General features: G+C 42.6%; 1 protein-coding gene and 1 pseudogene across 2 annotated transcripts in view; one reads left to right on the forward strand and one right to left on the reverse strand.

Moving 5' to 3' along the window:
• The window catches only part of TRPC5 (transient receptor potential cation channel subfamily C member 5), a gene marked incomplete at its 3' end in the record, with an annotated part of 134392 nt that overhangs the window by 12050 nt on the left and 101791 nt on the right, over nucleotides 1-20551 (forward strand). The window contains exon 2 of the mRNA XM_081221373.1: nucleotides 16100-16621. Within this exon, the coding sequence (XP_081077499.1) occupies nucleotides 16100-16621 (522 nt within the window). The remainder of the gene's footprint in view (nucleotides 1-16099; nucleotides 16622-20551) is intronic.
• Nucleotides 2778-8632, reverse strand: LOC308608798 (ubiquitin-like FUBI-ribosomal protein eS30 fusion protein; annotated as a pseudogene). Its single transcript has 2 exons — nucleotides 8600-8632; nucleotides 2778-3280 (listed from the first exon to the last, which is right to left on the reverse strand). The product of its transcript is annotated as a ubiquitin-like FUBI-ribosomal protein eS30 fusion protein (transcript).

Raw genomic sequence — 20551 nt, forward strand, 5'->3', positions numbered from 1 at the left:
AATCAGCTATACGTATACATGTATCCCCTCTTTTTTGGATATCCTTCTTACTTAGGTCACCACAGAGCACTGAGTAGAGTTCCCTGTGCTATACAGTAGGTTCTCATTAGTTATCTATTGTATACATACTGGTGTATATATGTCAATCCCAATCTCCCAATTCATCCCACCACTCACTTCCCCCCTTGGTATCCATACATTTGTTCTCTACATCCGTGTCTCTACTTCTGCTTTGCAAATAAGTTCATCTGTATCATTTTTCTAGATTCCACATATAAGCAATATTATACGATATTTGTTTTCCTCTTTCTGGCTTACTTCACTATGTATTGCAGCCTCTAGGTCCATCCACGTCTCTGCAAATGGCACAATTTTGTTCCTTTTAATGGTTGAGTAATATTCCATTGTACATATGTACCACAACTTCTTTATCCATTCCTCTGTTGATGGACATTTAGGTTGCTTCCATATCCTGGCTATTGTAAATAGTGCGCCAATGAATATTGGGGTGCACGTATCTTTTTGAATTATGGTTTTCTCAGGGTATATGACCAGTAGTGGGATTGCTGGGTTGTATGGTAGTTCTATTTTTAGTTTTTTAAGGAAACCTCCAGATTGTTCTCCATAGTGGCTGTGTCAATTTACATTCCCACCAACAGTGCAAGAGGGTTCCCTTTTCTCCACACACTCTCCAGCATTTATTGTTTGTAGATTTTTTGATGATGGCATTCTGACTGCTGTGAGGTGATACCTCACTGCAGTTTGGATTTGCATTTCTCTAATGATTAGTGATGTTGAGCATCCTTTCATGTGTTTATTGGCAATCTGTATATCTTCTTTGGAGAAATGTCTATTTAGGTCTTCTGCCCATTTTTGGATTGGGTTGTTTTTTTGATATTGAGCTGCATGAGCTGCTTGTAAATTTTGGAGATTAATCCTTTGTCAGTTGCTTTATTTGCAAATATTTTCACCCATTCTGAGGGTTGTCTTTTGGTCTTATTTATGGTTTCCTTTGCTGTGCAAAAGCTTTGAAGTTTCATTAGGTCCCATTTGTTTATTTTTGTTTTTATTTCCGTTTCTCTAGGATGTGGGTCGAAAAGTATCTTGCTGTGATTTATGTCATAGAGTGTTCTGCCTATGTTTTCCACTAAGAGTTTTATAGTGTCCGGACTTACATTTAGGTCTTTAATCCATTTTGAGTTTATTTTGTGTATGGTGTTGGGGAGTGTTCTGATTTCATTCTTTTATATTTAGCTGTCCAGTTTTCCCAGAACCACTTATTGAAGAGGCTCTCTTTTCTCCATTGTATCTACTGTTAATTTTTTAACCCGTTCTTCTACTAGAATCTTAATCTTTTTCTTACTGTTTGTCTAAACTCTTTGTATATTAAGGCCATTAGCACTTTGTTCATTCTTTAAAATGGTTCACCCTGTTGTATTAAAAAAAAACAATGATTTACCCTGAGTTTTACAGCAAGTCTGGAGCAAAGACCAAAGTTAATTTGTATTCTAAATCTTTTAACTTTTCTGCATAGAAGTACAGGGTTGTTTTAAGTGATGCTTTAAATGTCTTAGTGTGTCTCTCTGATGTAAGAGAGCTTGGGTGAAAGAGTATCCATGCTTCGTCATTCTTTTAAGTTTCCAGTTTAGTGTTTAAGTATCTTCGTTCAAAGGAAAGAAAGTCTATATGGCTATTTTAGCTAGAGTTTGCCAATGTGTAGACACATCTGTGTCTAAAAACCAAACCTATTTAGTTTGTAACCAACAGCCCCTGGCTGTTATTATGTGGTCATAATTCACAGCTTTTGCTAGCCAAATAGCCTTCCCTTGGACTACTGAGGGGGTACACAGTGGTGAGCCCTGACTTAACCTTGCTGTCATTAGTTTTCTACCTTCCCTGTTGGGAACATGATTTCTTTCTTCCAGTGTTAAAGTCTCCATCATTTTAATAAGAGACTGCTGATTTCTAAATTAGCTGGTTCCCACTTGTAAACCAGGAAGCCCAACAAAGTGGGCTTGCATATTCTGCCATCATTGCTAAGATTTTCTGGGTAATAGCTTGTCTGATTAGAATGGAAAGCGTTCTCTGGATCCTGGAACTTACTTGGGAGAAGATGCCATAGGTCTTATTTGGGATGGGGAGCTACTCGAATGAGCTAAGCTATCTTTAACTGGAGATCGTTCTTTGGTCATTCCCACTACTTTTTCATTTAAACTACCTAGGAGGAAGCCTGAATTAATAGATTCAACTAAACAGTTCAGGTGGTAGTATCATTTCCATGTCCCTTGGTCTTCAGGATTGGAGAATTCAATCTAGCCACCAGACTGAAGACTATGGTCTAACGAGAACACTGAGCTAGCACACTCAATCCTGAGCTGCTTCTTTAGAACCAGATTGAAATATTTCCTGAAAGACCCTTGAACATCTGTAAGCTGGTCAGAGGAGCAAGGACCCACCTTATGCCTAGAGGGAATGAACTGTAAGATAGGAAAGTTTTTTGTTGTTGTTGTTGTTGTTTTTTGCGGTACGCGGGCCTCTCACGGTTGTGGCCTCTCCCATTGCAGAGCACGGGCTCCGGACGCGCATGCTCAGTGGCCATGGCTCACGGGCCCAGCCACTCCGCGGCATGTGGGATCTTCTCGGACCGGGGCACGAACCCGTGTCCCCTGCTTCGGCAGGCAGACTCTCAACCACTGCGCCACCAGGGAAGCCCAGGAAAGTTTTTTTTTCACCGCACCAAGTGGCTTTGTTAGAAAAAAAACGGTATCACAAAGGATTTAAGAGTTAGCATTGGCACACCCTTCTTCTTGCCAAAAGTGGGTACAATATTGATGAAGCGACAGTTGTACATCTGCCACTTGACCCAGCCCATCAGCATCTCCTTCTCCTCTCACCACCCCTCCTTTTCATACTTTTTGGCCACTTTGAGAGTCTTGCTTATCACTTTCCCAGCACAAGCCAGGGTACAATGGACTTTACCTCCAAGCACGTAGCTAGCTAATTCCAGGGTGGTCAAGGTCTCCACCCCACGCTGGCCAAGGGTAGCTTCCATAGGCATGCCTGCCAGGAGCACCATTTGATTTTCCAGGGTGATGCCCTTCATTGAGCCTCCAAGAGCCTTGATCTGAGTAACTGTCTCCTGGCTAGTCGGCTCTAGGGTGTGTAGCTCCTGGACACGAACAAAGAACTGTATGTTGGCTACTGAATCCACTGCAGCCACCACTGCTGCTGCCGCAAAGATGGAGTCAAGAAATAGGAAGGAGTACGTCCTCTTAGCCTGCTGTGTGCCACATAACTACCTAGGAAAGCATTCTCAATAAAGAATTCCATACTAGAGAGAGCAGCCCAAAGGTGCTGAGGAGCGTTTGATGGGGAAGAAGGAAATGTGGCCACCCAATTCCAAAACCATGATTTCAGCGGTGGAGAGAAATGAAAACTGTTTTGAAATTGTTTTAAAACTACTTTATAGGGCTTCCCTGGTGGCGCAGTGGTTGAGAGTCCGCCTGCCGATGCAGGGGACACGGGTTCGTGCCCCGGTCCGGGAAGATCCCACATGCCACGGAGCTTCTGGGTCCGTGAGCCATGGCCGCTGAGCCTGCGCGTCCGGAGCCGGTGCTCCGCAATGGGAGAGGCCACAGCAGTGAGAGGCCTGCGTACAGAAAAAAAAAAAAAAAAAAACCTACTTTATAAACCCACATTAAATAGGTACTGTGCCTGACACATAATTGGTTTAGTAGAGAGGCAAGAATACAGAGCCCCAGTATATATAGAAACCACAGGGGAGTTCACTAATAACTCCACAGGGAGTGATGCCATTGATGCATTTCTAGAATAAAACCTCTGGAGTTCTGGTGGATATCTGTTTGGCTGTGGTCCACTTAATCATAGAATCATCAGGATTAATTGAAACATAGTGGCCATCTAGTCATTCTTCTGTCACTGCAACCAATCCAAGGTATAGTAATCTCTAGCCTCTGAAAGAGTTCAACACCCCCATGTTAATTTGATGGAAGAAAAGCTTGGCAAGGTATGAAAGAAGTCCCAACACAATTCTGTGCAAGTGTCAGTTGCCCCAAATTCTCAAATGTATGTCTGGGGCCTCCAGAGAGTCTCAAGTTTATGAACGAACAGTATCATGAGACCACAGATGAAGGAGAGTTTGCTGGAAGCTAAGCCTCCTCCTTGCATACCTGATCAACTTTGCTGCTCTTTTCTGACAATAGACAAGCAATCCTCTGTGTCTACGGAGCCCTCTAAGAGCTGGGTGCTGTTTCCTCCCCAACTAGAAATTGGGGGTAGAATAACCAAGCATCTGGGAGCCTTGATCACTACCACTCTTGCAACTTTTCGTCACTCTTTGAGATTCTTAACCCCTATTGACTGAATATGAAGGAGAAAATTAAGCAGCAGTGAATTTAGTTTGGAACTCTGTCCCTTCCAAGGCCTCCTTTCCACTAGCCCTGGCCTGCATTTCCGAAAAGGTGCTACAGAGGAAAAGACTTCCTTGCAGCACTAAGGTATCTGGTTACATGTGTCTTTCAAAGAGAGGGAGATGTTTTGCAAGTGGTTGAAAGGTCTTTTTTTTTTTTTTATTTTTTTTTTTTTGCGGTACGCCGGCCTCTCACTGTTGCGGCCTCTCCCGTTGCGGAGCACAGGCTCCGGGCACACAGGCTCAGCGGCCATGGCTCACGGGCCCAGCCACTCCACGGCATGCGGGATCCTCCCGGCCCGGGGCTCGAACCCGTGTCCCCCGCATCGGCAGGCGGACTCTTAACCACTGCGCCACCAGGGAAGCCCTGAAAGGTCATTTTTACGTTGAAAATATCTTTGCCTTTCCAAGTTTCAGATTTGGGGCATGTTTGACTTCAGGGAAATAAGGACAAGACAGCTGATGTTTTCCTAATTCTGCAGGGAGCAGCACATAGCTTACTGTTCTCAAGGGAAGATAGCAGCCCACACTTAGCAGGCAAGCATACTGGGAGAAAAAGAGGCAAGAGGCAGTAGCAGTATGATTAGAAACCCAGAGTAGCTCTCCCTTCTCGCATCTCCAGCCAGAGGCAACCAAGCTGCTTCTCCTTTCCTTTAACACTTGGTCTGTTCTGACAAGAACAAAAGGCAATCCGCTCGAGAAGGCACGATTGACAACACAGCTGCCAGTTCAAAGCAATACAATTAAAAGTAATGTGTGAAAGAGGGAGAAATTATGGGGGGCGGCATTTTTCTTAAGTCTTTCCTCTCGAAATGTAATAGAGGGAAAATATATGAGTAAATGCATTACATTACATGGATATTAGTAAACTTTGTCAAAGACTGTGTTTGGAAAAAATCTTGCTTGCACTTGATGATGTCCACACGATAGTCACGGTTTCAATCACAAAATGATTTAAGCTACTTTTCCTGTCAATCAAAAGTTACGTATTCTTTTTTAAATATGCCCCCATTTATTACTATGACCCAGGAATTTAATCCTGGCTGTTGAATACCAAAAAATCAACTTCTCATTATGATGTGTGCTGTCATGGTGCCTGCTTTTCTGCTAAAGAAAAAAGAGTCCTGCTGAGATGTCTGTGCTAGCTCAGCTTAAGCTTCTTGGCATTGTCCAGGCTCAAGCTTCTTTTCTCAAAGGCTTCCCAGCTCTAGCCAAGCCCTGCTACAGAGCAAGGGGCTCCTTGTTGCATGGGTGTTTCTGAGAGAAGCCACTCAGAAATTCCGGGTAGAGAGTTCAAGAAGAAAGAACCTAAATACGAAATTCCCCCAAGGTGTCTCCAGCAGTACCAACCAATAAAACAAGTTTTCCTGCCATGAGTGTTCATTCTCAGTTTGTCTCATGTTTTCCCAAAACATCCATAACTCATGGAGTTTCCATTCTGATGATAACCAAGGGAGCTATGTTACTTCCATGAGATGCATGTGCCTTGACCCCTTTTCAGTGGTGCTGAAGATAATAGAATCATAGCACCATGCCATGGAAAGGTCATCTCCATAATGACCTGCCCAGTTTCCTGCCACTGTAGCCCTTCAGTACCACCACCCCCAGATGAAGACCCTTCATTCCCATGGGTGACTCTTCTAGTACAGGCTCTGGGACTAATCCTGTTCCTAGTCACAGAGACTCTCAGAACTGGAGGCCAGCAGCTCAGCACTTCAGTACCCAGTCAGCTAAGCTGCTGGTCCCCTCTGAATCTTGTATTTTTGGTAGCTATGCCTGAGCCCTTGCCTTGCTGCCATGTAACCAAGCCTCTGCTTTACATTCTACTCTAATGGTTCTAAACTGCGGGCAATTTTGCACCCCAGGGGGACCGTTTGGCAATGTCTAGAGGTGTTTTTGGCAACCAGCAAGGCCAGATATGCAAAATTCAACCCTGCAGATAGATGCTTTACCTCTATTTGGAGACTTGGAAAATGGAAGATAGTTGATGACCTTATAATGTTTCCTTTGCTGAAAAGATCAAGGATAGCTATGTAAAGAAAAATTAACTTCCTCCATCCTCAGGGACTATGCCCACATTTTAAATAGCTGTTGACAATCCCACTACTAGTCACATACCCAGAGAAGACCATAACTCAAAAAGACACATGCACCCCAAAGTTCATTGCAACACTATTTACAATAGCCAAGTCATGGAGTCAACCTAAATGCCCATCGACAGATGAATGGATAAAGAAGATGTGGTACAATATATACAATGGAATATTACTCAGCCATAAAAAGGAACGAAATTAGGTCATTTGTAGAGATGTGGATGGACCTAGAGACTGTCATACAGAGTGAAGTAAGTCAGAAAGAAAAAAAACAAATATCATATACTAACACATATATGTGAAATCTAGAAAAATGGTACAGATGAACCTGTTTGCAAGGCAGAAATAGAGACACAGATGTAGAGAACAAACATATGGACGCCAAGGGGGGAAAAGGGGGGTGGGATGAATTGGGAGATTGGGACTGACATATATACACCAACTAATATGTATAAAATAGATAACTAGTGAGGAAAAAAAGTCTAACAATTTTTAATTGTGTTTAAAGAATAAAATAAATAAATAAATAAATAGCTGTTGAGCGGTAGTATTCTACCTCTGGAGGTTGGTGCCAGTTCCCTGGCTTACCTTGGGTGTGGATAACTGAGAGAAGCAGGAAGGTGGGGCTCAATAATTACTTCATGAATGTGACACAGTCTCCTCTCTCAAGCTCGTCCTCCAATCATATAATGCTTCAGTCTGATGCCTGCATATAAACTGAGCAACTTTAAAACAAAACATCATTTGGCATGTGTATGGAGCATGAAATGAAAATCATGATTGGCAAAGGGAATACTCCTGACATTATTTAACATGAATTCTGCTTCTAGATTTCTGGTCTGGTTTTCTTTATACCTTTCTAAAATGTCTCTTATCTACCACTAGCTAACTTTAGGTCATTTTCTTTATTCACGTTTATCCTACACAGCTTTTGAGAACAATGGTGAAAATTACCCTTTTATAATCCTTTACACTCTGAGGACCAATTGAGCTTAATTTGTATCACTCAAGCTCTTCTAGGCCTAAACCGGGTCTCCTGGTGATACCTACCAATTTTCAATTTATGGCAATGAACATACTTTTCAATTCTATGGCTATGAACTACTTAAAACAAAAGAGAGGTTCCCGACTCCTCTTTTTGCATGAAAGACCCTCTTTTTGTTCATTCTGATTTTGTGTTGCTGGCAAATGTGCTCCTATCAAGATCATTACCCACTGGAAAAAGTATACACTAATAGACCTTTATTTGTATTGAATCCTGCGATATATCTGATGTCAATCTGGTTACCCTAGCCCTCACATTGTCCTGTGCCCTGGTTGGATCACCAAGGTTTCTGCATCTGGGTTCTCAGCGTTTTCCAGAAATCTTTATCAAACTCCCACTAGTCAGGTGATAAACAATGACATGGAAAACTAAATCAGCTTGGCAGCAACCTCTTTCCAGTAAAGCAATCTACAAGAGAAATTTAATTTTAAAATTACATGATGACCTATAAAAAATGAATCAAGGGCTTCCCTGGTGGCGCAGTGGTTGAGAGTCCGCCTGCCGATGCAGGGGACACGGGTTTGTGACCCAGTCTGGGAAGATCCCACATGCCGCGGAGCGGCTGGGCCCGTGAGCCATGGCCGCTGGGCCTGCGCGTCCGGAGCCTGTGCTCCGCAACGGGAGAGGCCACAACAGTGAGAGGCCCGCGTACTGCGAAAAAAAAAAAAGAATCAAGAACAATGGCTTTCCTAAACAGCTATATGTTTCAAGCTCCACCAGAGGGCTGCAAAGCTAATTACACTCACATTGGCACACTGGGGCTCCCTTCCTCTGTGCAGCCCTAGAGACACAACGACCAGACCTTTACTTCTGACATTTTTCCCATCTCCGTAATAACCTATATCCTCTGGTTTATTGTTTTCCAACTCATTGCATCATTTTCACAATTTCCTGGGAAATGGCATATCTTAACAGTACAAACGGATCCTTCAGAGAGGGTTGGCTCCCTAAAAGCTACCCATAACGTATCCCCTTCCTACCTTGGTTTCTTTTACCTCTTCCGTTATTTCTAATAACCATCCAAACACTCACCTTACTTTTGGAGTTGATGGCCTCACCATTCATTATAACCAGTATTTTGCAAAAGAAAATGTGTGGAATGGTTCATTTAATTCTTTGTGACAATCTAGATTTGAGAAAGATGGCTTTCCAGGTTTCCTACAACTAGAACTCTGAAATTATAAACCCTCACAACCTATGGAGTTAGCTATGTATTATTTTTCCATAGATTTAGCTGCTGTCTTTTGAAAAATTAAGAGCCCCCATCTGATGAGAAATCAAGAATGGTTTTGTGGGCTCCCAAACCTTGAGCAATACTATATAATATTTATCTGGGTTTAAGGTAGAACATTACCTGATGAGGTTAATTAATATCCAGTATAACCTGCGATTTAATAGTCTGAATATTCAATGTTGGGACTGTAGATTTGTTTGTTGATGTAATAAATCAAGCGGTTGGTCTTTCGTTGGTTGGGGGTGAAGTAGTATAGTGGTTAACAGGGCAGGCTTTGGAGCCAAACTGCCTGGGTTCAAGTTCTGGTCACCCTACTTCCTAGCCATGTGACCCTGGACAAGGCACTAAGCTTCTCTATGGCTGAGTTTCCTCATGTGTAAAGTGAGGTAATTATTATGCCTATAGCACAGAGCCATGGTGAGGACTAAATGAGATACTCCAGCATGGTGCCTAGCATATGGAAAGTGCTCAATAACCAGTAGCCATTTGTATTATATTCACCCCTGCTAATCAGGCTAATGCTGGCCATTGTTACATACATTATTTATTTTTACATGTAAATATTGACTTTTTTAAAACATCAGGTGCGTTCTGTGACATTGCCCGCAAATACGTTTTGTCCATTTTAGTCTTCCAATCTAAATTATATACACTTTGACCTTGAAATCAGCTGAGATGATCCAGGGAATCCTGATTATAATGGTTCTCTTTTTACCATAGTCTGGGAAACAAATTATTTCCCATCTGACACCAATGGCCGCTCCAAAGTATCTCATGCATCACCACTACTAGCTAACTGACCTTGTAGGTTCAGCAGAGTGGGCAGCTGGTCATGTGACGTGATTAGATGCTAGTGTTCTTCATTTCTGAGTAATACAGAGAAATGAAATTCATTTCCAACAGTCCCTTGGACTGCTGAAAAAGACTGAACATTGATTTTTATCCAGCATGTTAGGGTGGGGAAGAGGAGACCCAGTAGGTGGAAAAGAGGTATTGCAATTTCACTAAATCTTGGCACAAGATGGGAGATTCATTTCCAACATGATGCTATCAGGCTAGCTGTGTGAGGAAGTACCACTCGGAGAGGTTCAGCCTATGACCCGGCATTGTGGGTATGAATGAGGCGGCTCCTGATAAGGGTCTTCCCATTAATTACAAATGGGGGGCTTAATTTCAGAAGCCTGTGATAAACTCCAGCAAGTGCACCTGCCTAAAGCTGGTAACAATAGGGTTCAGAAGAATTCCAATTAGCAGATTGTGTCCAGTGATGAGGTTAATGGAAATGAATGTATCATTCGGGCCCCCTGAGAACAGTAACCTTGCAAAAGCCCTAGCCAGTCCTGGGAGTGGAAGTAGAGCATCATCTGCTCCTCTGTTGTGTCCTCTGGCAATGGAATTTAGCTGAAAATATGAAGAAGCGGGCTTTCGCTCAGTGTTCACTGTACTGCAGGTGTTTTATGCGATGAGCTCTGAGACGAGTGACTCTGTCTCATTTTCATTAATCCAGAAGGATCCTAGCATAAAATGCCAGCTTTTCAACAGGGAGACCTAGGGCAGATCCAGGAGCAAACTCATTAGGGCCTGAATGCAAAGCCCCAGGAAGAGGCAGGCAATGTAACTTCTTTAGTGGCCATGCCCTAAGCCCACGTCATTGTAAATTTAAAAATTCAATCAAGTCGGTTCATGTACCAGGTGTGTTTAGAAGTACAGTTGTAGATAATATGAACCAAATCTAATTTCTTGGTGTGTTAATTTCCTTCCCTTTTCTCCCCCTACCCCCACCCTTTTTTCTTTTCTTTCGGTATGCGGGCCTCTCACTGTTGTGGCCTCTCCCATTGCGGAGCACAGGCTCCGGACGCGCAGGCCCAGCGGCCATGGCTCACGGGCCTAGCCGCTCCGCGGCATGTGGGATCTTCCCGGACCGGGGCACGAACCCGTGTCCCCTGCATCGGCAGGCGGACTCTCAACCACTGCGCCACCAGGGAAGCCCACCCCCACCCTTTTTTATCTTTTAAAAAAACATGATTTTTAATGGGAAGCTCAAGATCGTTCAGTATAATTTTGGAGTTCAAAGCGAAGGCAAAACTTGATAAGAAAAGAATAAAATTCAGTTTGCCACCTGTCCTCAGTCTGAACACAAAATGGCTGTTGAAGGATAATTTAAAAATAAAAAAGTTAAATCCTGATCCTCATACAAATTTAAAGTTAACACAAGTGGACACATGTCTAAGATTTTATTTCACTCATTAATTAGTGAGGAAACCAGGAGGCCAGAAGTCTGCGAACTATGACCTGCAAACCAAATCCAGCCTGTCACCTGTTTTTGTGAATAAATTTTATGGAGTACAGCCACACCCATTCCTTTTCATATTGCCTTCGACTGTTTTCTTGCTACAGTGGCAGCACTGTAAGGTCCACAAAGCCTAAAATATTTACCATCTAGCCTTTTACTGAAAAAGCTTGCTAACCCTGATATAGGCCATCAGGAATGCTGAAAGAAATTTACAAATAGATGCAAAGAAATTTGCATATAGATGCACAAGTCAATCGTATTTTGCCAGGCAAGAAATATTTTCATTACAATTTGAAGAGTTGTAAAACAACTCAAAGATAGTCAAAGGCATGGATCATCCAGAAAATATACTAGACCTGGGCTGTTAGGCCAGTTGTGTGAACAGAAACTCAAGACTAGGGATCCAGGGAGAAATCTTGTTTTATGAACTAGGGCACAGGTAGGGAAGAAGCTGGAATTCAGAAACTATTCAAAAGGGGTAAGTACCCTAATGCAGAGCCTTAAAGATTGGAATTTGGAATGGAGGCTGAGGCTGGTCATTTGGGTACTTCCTACTTCAAGCCTTGATTGCTCTGGAAACTGGGGCAGGGCTGAGTCCTTGGGGCAGAGTGCTCGGGAGCCAAGGTGGGTAGAGGCTGACCCCGTACACTCTCTTGGTTTCAACCTACTGTTATAGGCTGAAGACTGTCACATCTATTGATACCTTTTCAGCCCTGACCTTTTTCCTTCAACATTCATGCTACAGTTATACAATTTCCTGCTACTCTCCCAATAGGTACTTCAAACTCAACATGTCTAAAATTGAACTTCCTTTAAACCGTAAACCTGCTCTTCCTCCTGTATTCACTATCGCCAATGGTGACACCACCATTCAATCAGGCATGCAATGCAGAAACCTGACATCCTTGATTTCTTCTCCCTGCAGTACTACCTGACACATCCAATGGATGTCTTAAATCTGTTCCTTTCTATCTCTAGAATCATTGTCTAGTTTAAGATCTTGCCATCTTTTCACCTGGACTATTGATATCTTTTAAGCAGTTTTATCTTTCTGAAACTCATCCAATGGTGTGCTGGAGCTGGCTTACACCAGCTGGTGAGAACTGGTTGTGTGCATCTCTTCCCAACTCTGTGTTCCAGGATGTCATATTGGTAGCTTGAAATTGGCCACAGTGGGAGTATTTACACCACAGAAATTGGCAAACACTACAAATCAAGGTTTTTGTTTTTGTTTTGTTTTGTTTTAATGGAAAGCTGCTTGTTAAACGTTTATCAGCACATATACCACTGCCAATTCCCCACACTTTGGCCAAACTGATCTTTGTAAAACACTTGTTCAACCACACTACTCTCCTGATTAAAATACTTCAGTGGTTCCCTATGGCCAACAGATCACATTAAGTTCCTTCTCATGGCATATAAGGCCTTTTATTATCTGGCCCCTGCCTAAATGTCCAGCTTCCTCTCCCATTCCTCCTAGCAACTTCTGTGCTAGTTCAAAGGTCACACAGTGGCCCACTCAAACCTCAATTGCCTCATATATATACTTTGTTTGGCATGCACACTATCTTTAACTTTTTTGAGCCAACATTGAAGACTTTAGGAAATTCTACCTCCAAATCCATATTTCTGACTTTTGTTGAAAAATGACAACACTGGGTCCTCATTCATGCACATAACAGCAATTTGATCACAACAAGGGGCTGAGCAGCAGATGCCCCCTTTGAGAGGGTATGTGCTCCACAGCTCACCAACACCTACCATTTACTCATCCAAATTATGCATATGTCCCCACATTTAGCTTTTATTTCTGTGACCTGTTATCTGTTTGGCCCCTGTTGTAGACCATATTACAAAGTCCTGATTATTATCAGAAACCTCTGACCCTAATGATAGACTCTTTCTTTGCCGTGGCTGTCCTGATGAGAGTCCATGGTCCCTGCACAGTCTAGGAAGGGAAGAGCAGCAGGATGAGGAGAAGCAGCAGAGGGGGAAGAGGAGTAGAAATATGTCATCCTTGGGTCAGAGTCTCCATCTTGGAGCAATAGCACTGTGGACATGACAAGCAGGGACTGTCCTGGGTCTTTGTGACCTCAAGGTATTCCCTATAGAGACCATTTGCTAACCTTCCTGAGAGTCTTAGAACATCTACCTTCTCAGCTAGATGTGGAAAGGAAAGATCCAAGGACACTAGCTCACACGGACTCCAGCTGTGTGGATCCAGGCTTCTAAACAAGAGCCAGCGTCTTAATTTGAGAATTAAAACCAATTCCTTTTAGCTGAGTGCCTGCTGTGTGTCTAGCACTGTGCTAGAGGCTATGGGGAAAACAAGAGCAGACTAAGACAACTCTGCCTTCAGAGAGCTCACAGCCTGACTGAAGAAGCAAGAAATACATGTATCAAATAATTAGAAACTAATATAAGCCTGTATCAGAAGAGTGACATCTTGGATATAACCTAGTGCCCACAACATCTGGGTGGTCAGTAAGGGGTGGGATCAAGTTAAGGGGAGATCTACGGAAGAAGTCAGGGCTTACAGTGGCCCTTCAGTGGCAGTGAAGTGGGGATCCACACAGGATATGCCACAAGGATATACATACAGAGAGCAGTGAATGAGGTGGGTGTGGCAATCTGTGAATGATAAGGCTGACTGGAGGAGAAAAGGCGGTCTTGGCAGGAGGACATGGTTGGTCACTGCCGACCAGTTTCTTTTGAAAAGATTTACTCTCTGGTGTCATGTATCCAGAAAGACAAATGGAGAATCAGAGGCTCCTTGTTGAGCACCAAGTCAAAGACAACAGAACCAGATGGCTCTGGAAAGCATGTCATACTCTAGGCATAGACAGCAACCTTTCAGCTCCATGACACAAACGGGGCTGAGCATTATTCACAAGTACCACGTGTGTCTTGGACAGGTCTGTCAGCATTGACATAGAGGAGAAGAAAGAGTAGGAAAAGAGCGAGCAAGGAAGTGGGTAGAGAGAGTGGACAGGAAGAGCATCGTGGTAGGGAGCAGACATGTACCTCCAGTCTAACCCAGGGAATCCTGTGCCATAAGCCGTCTTCCCTCAACCCCCCATTTCCACCTCTAGATCATGATAGAGATTAAAAAATGCCCCTGCCCACCGAAGAGGGGCAGATTCCAGATCTGAGCTCCTTTCTTCCCAGGCAGACTATGATACATTGCTCACGTGCCATCTCTCCCACCTCTAGGCTTTATGCCGGTTGGTGTGTTTATGTTCATTACCAGGCCCATTCAGACCTACTTCTTCCTTAGCCTGCAGGTTTATGTCAATTTCTGAGATTATTCTTTCCTGTGTCCGATTTACTTTATAAGCCAGTTGCTCACTTCCTGCTGCTTGTTTGTAGCTGCTCCCTCTAAATGTTTAACAATGTTTACTCGCTGCTCCATCCAAGCAATTGATGACCAGTGTGTAGTGAACTCTCAACTATTCAGAGGCTGATGTAACCACCCCGTGAAGGAAACAGATTTCTTGCAAACTTCTCCACTTTCTTCTCCTCCACCTTTTTCCCACTCCCTGTTTTCTGGCCACTTCTCTGCTTGGGAATCCCTCATCCAAGATGGGAAGGAGGCAAAGATGATGAAAACTGTAGCTCATCCTTCTGTCAATTTGCCAGCAACTGTGGGTTTCCAAAATAATTTTTTAAGAGTAAAAAGAAACTAGCGATTAAAACAGTATTTGTCTATTCCATGAGAATCTCCATCATCCACGTTCTGTTCTCCCCAGTTAAACTGAGTATTTGGAGCTTTTTTAAAAAATGTATTAAGATCAATATTTCACAGTTTCCTGGAATTTTATCCATGCTTTGAATCCTCAGCTCCACCCCTCCATGAAGACTCTTCAGACTATTCCAGTTCTCCTCGTTGTCTAGCTCCAGATTCTACCACACTGAGATCCTTCTGCTGGGTGTAGCATGTCCCAAAGGACACAATTTAAAGTCAAAAGATTTGTTTCTAATTCATTGATCAGAGTCTGCACACTCACCCAGAAGTGTATGCTCCTGAACACCCAAAGAACCCCATACCTTTCACCTATAGCTGCTACTTACACCAAGCATCACATCATGGACATACCAATTTTTTTTTTGAGTGTCAAGAGTCAATTGTTTATTTGTGTATTTGTTACAGAGTTCAAACTCCACAGCTGAAAGTGAGCCAGTCTTTATTTGCATAACATTTATCTTGGAACAAAGTTTAGAAATAGAAACTTGAACATACCAATTTTATCAGAGGTCTTTTTGCTATTGGTAACCTCAAGCCTGGAGGTCCTCATTTACAGAGTAATTTTTCCTGACAATAACAGATTCTCTCTACCTTGCTGGGATCTACAGGAAGTTGGAGGAACACTGTCTGGCTTTGGTCTTTGATCCCCTGAAGTTACAGTGTCACAATTTGGGAATGTCTTCTCTTCAGCCACCAGGGCTTGATTTAGTGGCATGGGCTTTAAGATTACTGGTTGTCTTTAGCCTTTCAAACAAATATTTCTGCAGTCTCTACTGCTCATTTGGAACTGAACACATACTCCTACTTACCAATTTATAGAAGTCTGATATACCCAACCAGATTCCAGGAAAAATGCCCTTTACTTCTCTGTACCACCCCTCATTGTGCCTCAGACGGAACTGGCATAATTTAAGGGCCAAGCTCCAGAGTCACATTGTCTGAGTTTGAATCTTGAATCTTGGCTCTGCACCTAAAGCTGAGTAACCTTAGGTATGTTCTTTAAACTCTGTGTGACTCAGCTTCTTCATTTGGGGAGAATATTTACCTCACGAGGTTGTTGTGGGGATTAAATGAGTAAATATATGTAAAGTGCTGTATGCCTGGTGTACAGTAAGCATTTCACAACTAGCTATTCTGATAAGGAGAAGAATTAACCAAAAAACTGGTGACCCCAGTTCCTGAATCATTAACATTTGATGGGCTCTATGCTCCAAGCCTTAATCCTGCCCTTTTATGTGTTTTTCATTTTCTTGTACCTAGGTCCCCACTCTGATGATGGACACCCAGTTCTCTGAGTTCACACCGGACATTACTCCCATCATGCTTGCTGCCCACACCAACAACTACGAAATCATCAAATTGCTCGTCCAAAAACGGGTCACTATCCCCCGGCCCCACCAGATCCGCTGCAACTGTGTGGAGTGTGTGTCCAGTTCAGAGGTAGACAGCCTGCGCCACTCCCGCTCCCGGTTGAACATCTATAAAGCGCTGGCAAGCCCCTCACTCATCGCCTTATCAAGCGAGGACCCCATCCTAACTGCCTTCCGCCTGGGCTGGGAGCTCAAGGAGCTCAGCAAGATGGAGAATGAGTTCAAGGCTGAGTATGAGGAGCTCTCCCAGCAGTGCAAGCTCTTTGCCAAAGACCTGCTGGACCAGGCTCGGAGCTCCCGGGAACTGGAGATCATCCTCAACCATCGAGATGACCACAGTGAAGAGCTTGACCCTCAAAAGTACCATGACCTAGCCAAGCTGAAGGTGGCCATCAAATACCATCAGAAAGAGGTAAGCTGAGTTCTTCTCTGCTTTGGGGGAAGCTTAAGGCCTCCAGAGTCCAGAGCAGGAGACCAAGAGTCAGCATTTTCCTACCACTTAGCTCTCCACCAAACAAATGGTTAGACAGGCTTCAAAAACAGTGAGGCCCATATTTATCCAAGGCACATACAACCTCTGCGTATTTTCTTTATGGCCAGATAAGTAGGGAAAAATCTGATTCTATGATGGGAAAGCACTCATTCATTGAACAAATGCTTATTTAGCACTGTTTTAGGGGTCTGGGATACAGAAAACAAGTATAACCCTGCCTTCACGGAGCTTACAAGCTAGTGGTGGACAGCAAGTAAATGATCACATTAGTGAATATATAATTACAAACTAACATAAGGGCTCTGAGGAAGAACTTCTGAGAACACATAAAAAGGATCCTACCCTATATACTGGGGCCATGACAATAGTGATCACAAAGGGCTTGCTGTCTGGATGTTGATAGTTGTTGACAGAACTAAGTCCTTGGTAACCCCTCAGCAAGAAAGCTGAGACGTACATTTGAAAGATGGAGTCACACAGAGGGTGTGTGGTTCTGCAGAAGGCTGAGTCCCCTGCATTGGCAGGCAGATTCTCAACCACTGTGCCACCAGGGAAGCCCTGTTCTATGCCATCTTATCAAACAATTTGGGGGAGCCTTCTAGCAGGCCTCATTTAGCTCTTTAAGGAGGAAGCATGGTAGAAAGAGCAGGGACTTTGGAGCCAGAGCAACTGAGGATGGAATAGCCTTCAGCTGTACGACCTGAAGAAAGTCCCTCAAATTTCAGGACATTAGTCTTCTCATAAAATGGAGATGACAATAGTTCCTCCATTTCATAGGACTATTATGAAAATAAATGTACTTTAATGTCCATTTCCATCTCTCTTCCAATGCTACCTGGAGTCAGATTCAAATGGGTTGAACTGAGAAGTGCTTGCTGTGTGAAGGGCAATGAGCAGCGCCATCCCTTCATGGGTCCAGGCTCTGAGGCAAATCACATGTGTGCTCACCTGGTCCCTTTCTCTCAGACAAGAAAAAAAAAACACTATCCCTCTGAAATGAGGCAGAAATGAGTACTGGGGCAACCTTGAAGGGGATAAAATATGACAAAAGAGCAACATGGAGATTTAACGGCTCCATGGGGGAGACAGTAAATGGATAGACCCACCCCTGAGTCTCCTTATCCTAGTTTTTGCAACTACTTGCTTTAAGTAATTTCATTAAGTCTGAAGTTATTCAACCTCACTTTTCTCTTCTGAAAGATAGGGATAGTAGGAGTACTTACCTCCCTAGAGAAATACAAAGTTTAAACAAAACAGGTTATATACTCATGCATAGCACAAGATTCAGCATATATTAGGCATTCAATAAATATTACCTGCTATTATTATTCATTTTTATTGTTACACACAGGGGACCCAGGGTATATATGATCTGATCCTGTGTACTAAAATTGTAGGTAATAGATACACCAATGGCCATCCCCTCCCTTACCCCTTCCTCTCTCTTGCCACCCTACTGTTGATATGTAGTAGCAGTTGTGTTAAGTTGTCTGCTATAAGGTCTAATTGACTTTTCTTCAGTTTTATATATGTGTATATTTCAATTAATGATGTACATTATGATTTCAGTGTGGCTTTCACTTTACATAAATTGTTATAATACTGTAAGAAAAAAAATCACAAGTATGTTTAGAATATGAATTGCTTCCAGATGACAAAATGGTTAATGGGAATAGAAGTGTTAAAAACGGATATTGCAGAATATAACTAAAGTTTGCATTCCTTACCTCACTGGATAGCAGATAAACTCCATAATTGAAGGCCCTCATCCCCCTGAAAACTGACAAAGTATTTACTTTCAAACAGTTTCATTACAATATTTCATCAATTTTGCATTGGTAGACCATCTCCCAGTTACTTTATCTCTTGATCCCTTCTGCTCCTATAATCATCATGTGCCAGTTTCAGTTTCTGCTCCATTTGGAAACCACTGTGATGACTTCCTCACTCTCCTGTGGATCTGCTTAGCATATGACCATGGAGTCATCCTTGGGTTCTACATTCACTGCCCTCCAGCCCTCATTAAGCTTCTCATCATTTTTTCCCTCATGTTTTAGTCCTTTTACTTTTCTAAAACTTTGTCCTCCATGTCCCTTATTTCATAATTTCTCTTATTACTGTTATTACAGAATATCTCCATGTTTCTATACATTCATATGATATATTTCTTATCTATCATTAGACCAACCTGAATGTGGCAAAGGTTGATATTTCCTTTTGCTCTCTCAATTAAACATCAGAGATTCCAAAGTTGGTCTCAGAGTCTATTTGCTGTGTACATTAAAGTGGAAAGGATCATTTGTTTTATTGTGGTAAACTATACATAACACAAAATTTACCATTTTAACCATTTTTAAAATATACAGTTCAGTGCCATTAAGTACATTCATGTTGTTGTGCAATCATGAACACTAGGAGTCATTTTTTGAAGACGGGCAAGTTTTGGGGTATCTACTTTTTCTTTCAATAGTGAGCCCATACAATTAGAGTTTCATATTTTACAGACCACATTATTTTCAATCCATAACACTGGCAAAGTAGCATCTTTTAGCTATTAAAATTATGGATATTCAGCAGTAACACAAAGGTAATCCAAAAAGCACTGTATTTATGCAGAGATCAACAATTTTAGGTCTGGTGGTACTCACTCATCATTGTGAATCAAATCAATGAGAACTTTGGAATTTGATAGACTGAACTGTTTCAGTCAGACCACATCAAACTTCAGCTCCAGGTTTGCAGCAAATGCAGCAAGGATAATGAGTGACTGTCAACTTCAATGTCAATGATTTCATGAAAAATAATATACCCTCATAGAGTCACATAAACTCAAATATGGCCCAAAGTTTAGTCCCATGGCCAGAGACTTCAGAATTATTTTAGAATTTACATATTTAGCTCAACATTTCCTAAGACAAGTTATCTCTTTTTGTTGTTGTTGTTTTTTGGGTTTTTTGTTGGTGGTGGTGATTATTAATATACTTTATTATTTTTTAACATCTTTATTGGAGTATAATTGCTTTACAATGGTGTGTTAGTTTCTGCTTTATAACAAAGTGAATCAGCTATACATATACCTATATCACCAAATCTCCTCCCTCTTGCCTCTCCCTCCCACCCTCCTTAACCCACCCCTCTAGGTGGTCACAAAGCACCGAGCTGGTCTCCCTGTGCTATGCGGCTGCTTCCCACTAGCTATCTGTTTTACATTTGGTAGTATATATAAGTCCATGCCACTCTAACTTCATCCCAGCTTACCTTTCCCCCTCCCCGTGTCCTCAAGTCCATTCTCTATGTCTGCATCTTTATACCTGTCCTGCCCTTAGGTTCTTCAGAACTTTTTTTTTTTTTTTAGATTCCATATATATGTGTTGGCATACGGTATTTATTTTTCTCTTTCTGACTTACTTCACTCTGGATGACAGTCTCTAGGAACAGTATGGAGGTTCCTTATGAAACTAAAAATAGAACTACCGTATGACCCAGCAATCCCGCTACTGGGCATATACCCTGAGAAAACCATAATTCAAAAGGAGTCCTGGGGCTTCCCTGGTGGTGCAGTGGTTGAGAGTCCGCCTGCCGATGCAGGGGACACGGGTTCGTGCCCCGGTCTGGGAAGATCCCACATGCCGCAGAGTGGCTGGGCCCGTGAGCCATGGCCGCTGAGCCTGCGCGTCTGGAACCTGTGCGTCCGGAGCCTGTGCTCCGCAACGGGAGAGGCCACAACAGTGAGAGGCCCGCGTACCGCAAAAAAAAAAAAAAAAAAAAAAAAAAAAAAAAAAAAAAAAGGAGTCCTGTACCACAATGTTCATTAGCTCTATTTATTTATTTTTTTTTATTTTTTTATTT

Source organism: Mesoplodon bidens (genome assembly GCF_964165515.1).
Source record: "Mesoplodon bidens genome assembly, chromosome: X".
NCBI lineage: Eukaryota > Metazoa > Chordata > Mammalia > Artiodactyla > Ziphiidae > Mesoplodon > Mesoplodon bidens.